General features: G+C 52.6%; 1 protein-coding gene across 2 annotated transcripts in view; it reads right to left on the bottom strand.

The window, feature by feature from the left end:
• Positions 1 to 1,405: 1,405 nt before the first annotated feature.
• Positions 1,406 to 6,000, bottom strand: part of NCEH1 (neutral cholesterol ester hydrolase 1) — a 33,214-nt gene continuing 28,619 nt past the window's right edge. For both annotated transcript variants that reach the window (XM_030575140.1, XM_030575139.1), the window contains one exon: positions 1,406 to 2,309. In XM_030575140.1, the coding sequence (XP_030431000.1) occupies positions 1,692 to 2,309 (618 nt within the window). In that variant the 3' untranslated portion in view covers positions 1,406 to 1,691. The remainder of the gene's footprint in view (positions 2,310 to 6,000) is intronic.

Raw genomic sequence — 6,000 nt, 5'->3', positions numbered from 1 at the left:
GCTATTCATGTCTGGGATTTTCGTTCCATGCATGAGAGAGAGAAGATCCAGCTGCATAGTTCCAGCTGAAGCTGGACTTTAGGGTCAAGCTCCTCTCTAGTGATTTTGCTTGCTACACAGGGGAAGCTTCCTCCAAAAAGCAAGGAAGACAATGAACGGAAATAATGCAAGCACAGAAAAGACTCAGTGAAGAACAATTGTTAATGTTAAATACAAACATCAGTGCAAACCACACAGAGGGCTTTTTTATTTGTTAGTATTTTCATATTTTCTCTAAAGTGGTCATAAAGCTGAAATTTTAAAGGCAGGCTTAGTCACAACCTTTGGCCAAAAGTGTAATCAACTTTAAACATGTAAATTCCCATATGGAATCTGCATTTGGTGGCATTTCCATTGGTCCTACATATAAGCTTGCACACTGCTTTTTCTGTGTGTAGGATCAATGTCCATTAAAGGCAACAGTCAGGATCTACACAAGATTCCTTCTTTTTTACATTTTTTCCCCCAGCACTGTGCTTGTTTTAAAAAAGGACCAGAGTCCAAAGTTGTTACATTTTTGTGGTAGAAGGCTTGCTTAGCATGCTTAAAATGCCTTGAAGTTGGAACTGCTTAAAAAACCAAAAACCAAAAAACTGTAAATCTGTGTGCCTAAAGGCCAGCACATAAATCCATATTTAAGCACTTAAATAAGTGGCCTGATTTTCAAAGTTAGTGAGAACCACAGCTTCCCTTGACTTCTGTGGGATTTTTAAATACTCAGCACCTCTGAAAATCAGGCTCCCCTTATTTAAGTACCTAAAACCAAAAAACTGTTAACTGAAAATTGTGGCCTTGGTACTTAATGTTATGTACCCAACCTTGAAACATTTGACCAATAAGAATAAGTTTGAGGAACACTGATTTTCTTGTGGAGAACTGCGCAGTGTTCATTCATCATAGTTGCAACTGATGTCGCATCTGAATCTACAACTGATTAGTTTTTAATGGCGCAACAAGGTAGATGAGTTAATATCTTTTATTGGACCAACTTCTGCCGGTGAGAGAATCAAGTTTTTGAATCACACAGAGCTGCTCTTCAGGTCTGGGAAAGGTACTCTGAGTGTCAGAATTTAAATTCATTATTCAGCTAGACACTAAAAATCATGGACTGAACAGAGACACTGGATTTATGGCTTATTACAACAGTCTGTAACTCACTAACCCCCCCTTTTTGCAGAGGTGTTAATGGGCCACTCTGCCTCAAATGGTCCCTTAGCATATGTGCTAACTATTTATGAAAAACAATCTTTTCCACCTTGCATTTTGCTGTGATGCTGGGAGTACCTTTCCCTCCAGAGCTGAAGAAGAGCTCTGTGTGGCTCAATAGCTTGTCTCCCTCACCAACAGAAGTTGGTCCAGTGAAAGACACTACCTCACCCACCTTGTGTCTCTAATATCCTGGGACCGACATGGCTACAACTACACTGCATACAACAGTGTTTAATAAGTATTTAGCAAATTGCTATGCTGGACAAGGCTAATCAGCTATTGACCAAGTAGTTAGTGGCACGCTACCTCTTGCAACAGGGAGCGCTATGACATAATCTTGAACAAACGAAATTAGATAGCCTAAAAGTGCACAACTTTTTTGTTTTTGAAGCAGTGAGCTTTAGATTGACTGTTCTGTGCCTTCTAGAGAGGACTCACTTTTTTCACAGGTTTTCAGCAAGCCACTTTATGTAGCTGTCCCTGGTACGATGTCCTGAAGAGAAATTGGTAGGCCAAATAGTAAAGATCATGCATCCATGAAAGCAGTCATCAAAGTGATCAAGTGTGACCTCCACACCTGCACTCTCCAACCGTTTGGCATACATTATTCCATCATCTCTCAGGACATCATTCTCGCAAGTCAGGATGTAGGTCTTTGGCTGAAGCTGGAACATTTCTTTTTCTGCTAGTAATGGAGCTGCGCGTATGTCAAGTAGTGCAGGTATTTCCTGGATGATTTCGGCCTTCCCTGTGGGTTGTATCACAGGTTTGTAATTCTTTTTGAACGTTGAAGGCAGGAGAGAAGTCCAGTTCAGATGTCCTCTGAAATAAACAGCCTGGCTCACGTCCAGGGAAGTGTGGTTGTTGATCAGCATTGAGGGGGCAAAGTCGTAGTTACCATTGAAATAGTCTATCCAAAACTTCACCATGACGAAGCGAGGAAGAACAGGCATGTCAGTGTTCTGCTGGTATGAAGGAGTGTTAAAGTCCAATGCCTGAAGGACTGGATAGATTAATGCCTGCAGCTTCAGTTTGTTGGTCACACTGTCATCTAGACTAAGCTGTAGGAAAAACACAGGACAGAATCCAGATTGTAAAAAAGCAGCCACTGCTTATGCTGTGTCTGATCCCACTAGTTCCACTGACAGGAGTTACAATTCATTCCCCACAAGAGGAGAGGAAACCACCATTTGGTGTTTTATGGACAAATGCTCTGCTGGTGTAACTCCGCTGCAGAGAATTTTGCTCTTAGTTTGGAATCTTAACAGTCTAGACGATGTTCTGTTCTCACCTACACTGTTTTTGCACCAGTGATTTCAATGGAATCATAGCTGATTCACACCAGTTTAAGTGAGAATAAGGCCATGTCTACACTAGCAAGCTTATAGCAGCACAGCTGTACTGATGCAGCTCTATGCAGATGGGAAGAGAGCTCTTCTGTTGACATAATAAAACCACCTCAATGAACGGCAGTAGCTATGTTGGCAGAAGAAGCTCTCCTGCTGACATAGCCCTGTGCACTTATGCCGGCAAAACTTACATTGCTCAGGGGTATGTGTTTTTCATGCCCCCGAGCAACGTAGTTTTGCCAGTATAAGTGGTAGTGTAGATATGATGTAAGACAGGCTATTTCCAAAATAGGGATGCTCTCCTGGGTGTTAGTCCTAAAGAACTGACCTGCTTTGGTAACTGCCCCTTATTGATTGATTAATGGTAACTGCCCCTTATTAAGGCCCCATGCTGCCTTAAAAATTCCAATTGGATCAAATTAAGACTAATTTAAATCAGTGTGACAAAGTTCCTCCTCTACCTTGGTGGGTCCTGCGCTTATTGGCAGATTTGCTCACCTCAGTGATCTTCCCCACAGTCTGGATCATCTCCTCTTGTGTCTGATCAGGAGTTGGGAGGTTTGGGGGGGAACCCGGGTCCACCCTCTACTCCAGGTTCCAGCCCAGGGCCCTGTGGATTGCAGCTGTCTATAGTGCCTCCTGTATCAGCTGCATGACAGCTACAACTCCCTGGGCTACTTCCCCATGGCCTCCTCCGAAACACCTTCTTTATCCTCACCACAGGACCTTCCTTCTGGTCTGATAATGCTTGTACTCCGCAGCACACCCTCTCACTCTCAGCTCCTTGAGCCTCTTGCTCCCAGCTCCTCACACACACTTCCTCTCCTCTTGCTTCTCACCACCTGACTGGAGTGAGCTCCTTTTTAAACCCAGGTGCCCTGATTAGCCTGCCTTGATTGGCTGCAGGTGTTCTAATCAGCCTGTCTGCCTTAACTGGTTCTAGCAGGTTTCTGATTACTCTAGTGCAGCCCCTGCTCTGGTCACTCAGGGAACAGATACCTGCTTCTCCTGTGGCCAGTAGCAGCTCTCCCTTTGACTGCTCTGCTGTAGAGGAAGGAGGGAGAGGGCTGCTGCTGCTGTTCCTGCTGGGCACTGGGCCCTTGCTGCTGCTCCCCTGGCTGGGCTAGACACCACTACCCACCCCTCTCTCTGCTATCTGCTTACTGGCTGGCTAGTAGAGTCACCTCCCCCCCTCGGTTGCTGCTGTTACTCCACCTACAGCCCTTGGGCGGGGGGGGGGGGGGTGCTGGCCTGCTTCCCAGAGAGGCGGGGCGTGAGGGACCCTGGCCCTTGTTGCTGAGGACACCATCTGAGCAGGGTCCCTCCTGCCTGGACACCAGACCACCACCACCTGGTGCTGCTGGGGCTACTGTGGCTGTTGCTGGGGAGCTGTTGGAGGAGGAGGGGGAGTAGAAGAGGACTGCCCGCTGCTGGAGACCGCATGAGGACCACTGTGGAGGGGGCATTCCTGGACTGAGTCTTTTTCTAACTGTGCTCTTGTGGTGGGGTTTGGACTGTGTCTGCTGGGGCACAGGGGGTGTGGCGTGGAGCCTGCCCCCGGTCCATCCGTGTCCCCCTTTGCCCCCACCACCATCGTTGCCCCCTCCACCACCCCCGCTGTCTGTTTTCCTTCTGCTTTGGACTCCTGCCTTTGGGACTGAGCTGCTCGCCTGGCTCACCACGCCCGCTTCCATCATTTGGGCCTGCAGCAGCAGCAGCCAACCATTGACTTTTTGGCACAAGTGCCTGTGAGCGCACCCCCCCCCCGCCCCCTGGGCTGACTCTCTCCCCTTTGCCACATTTGTCTGCCCCACCCATTTCCCTCTGCAGCCCTGATAGTCCTGCCCCAGCCCTGCAGCTGTCCCCGTGGTCCCTCTACTGTGTTCCCAGCTCGCCCTTCCCCCCCTACCCTGTGCTCCCCCAGCCCTGATTGGTCCCTCCCCTCATGCGCCCACGCCCCCTCCCATGCGCTTGTGCCCTTCCCCATTTGGTTTCCCCTTGTTCACTGCACCCCCCCTCTGCCATTGTCCCCCCTGATCCCCTAGTGCAACTAGAGGAGCTGGAACTCCCCTCTGCGTCGGTGCCCTGAAGCCCTCCCACTCCTAGGTCCTTGGTTGCTCCCCACGCCCCTTTAGCCTTCCCTTTCTAATGCCCTCCTCCCCTGCCTGCAGCCTAGCGGGGAGGGGTGGTTGCCTCCTCTCCTTCCCCTCCCCTCGCTGTTTGTCCCCCTCCCCGCTCTCGTTATAGTGGGGGACGCGGCGGGGGAGATCCCTCGCGATGTTCCCACTGCCCCTCCTCCACCTGCCCCCGTGTCCACTGCCCAAGCCTCTACCTCGACCGCCGCTGCCGATCCACCTACCACTGCCCCTGCTGGGGCACCAGCGGTGGCGAGTACTGGGGAGACCGCCGCTGTTGCCACGTCCCTCGCCCCTTCTGATTCGGGAGGAGCCCCCCCAGCCAGTGGGAAGGGTCGGGGTGGGAAGAAGGGTAAGGGCCCCGCTCGAAAGGCCAGGCCCTCCATGGCGGAGACTGCCCCCGCTTCCGCGGCCCCACTACCGGCTGCGGCATCCCTCCCTGCTATTCCCTACACCAGCTCTGCAGGTGTCCCTCCTCTGGCCCCCAGGGCGTACGCCCAGGTGGTGGTGGCCCCCCCGCCTGCCGCCGCTCCTCCAACCACCGCTTCCGCTACCATCTACAGCGGCCGGGGCCCCTTTCCCACTTTGACCAGGAAGCACGGCGTCCGTTGCCTCCTGGTGCCCACCTCGCCCCACGTGGTGACCTACGTGCGGGCGTTGGCGAGGGTGGTGGGGCCCACGGCCATCGTGGCGGCCTCCAAAATGTACGGGAAAGTGGTCTTCTTCCTGGCATCGGAGGCCGCCACCCAGGAGGCGGTAAAGACAGGCCTGGCTGTGGAGGGCGTGTTCGTCCCCCTGGAGCCATTGGAAGACCTGGGGATCCGCTTAATCCTGACCTCTGTCCCTCCCTTCCTGCCCAATGCTGCCCTGCTGCCCGCCCTTTCTGCCCTGGGACGCCCCATATCCATCATCAGCCCTCTCCCCTTGGGCTGCAAGGACCCCGCCCTCCGTCATGTTCTCTCGTTCCGCCGGCAAGTGCAGCTTCAACTGCCGCCGTCAGCGCGTAGCGGAGAGGCGCTCGAGGGGTCCTTTCTGGTCCCCTACCAGGGAGCCCACTACCGGGTGCATTATTCAATGGGGGAGGCCCGGTGCTACCTCTGCCGGGCGATGGGGCACGTCTGGAGGGACTGCCCCTTGGCCCAGCACGGAGGAGCGTCCGGGACCCCCAAGCCCCGGCAAGGCGCCGGCCGTCATCGCCGGTACCCCTGGCTGCCCGGCACCCGAAGCTGCCCCTCCTCCTCCTTCTTGGTCCACCACCGTGGAGGAGG

Source organism: Gopherus evgoodei, chromosome 9 (assembly GCF_007399415.2).
Source record: "Gopherus evgoodei ecotype Sinaloan lineage chromosome 9, rGopEvg1_v1.p, whole genome shotgun sequence".
NCBI classification, from domain to species: Eukaryota; Metazoa; Chordata; order Testudines; family Testudinidae; genus Gopherus; species Gopherus evgoodei.
The sequence above is the reverse complement of the archived record's forward strand: the minus strand, read 5'-3'. Positions and strand labels throughout refer to the sequence as shown.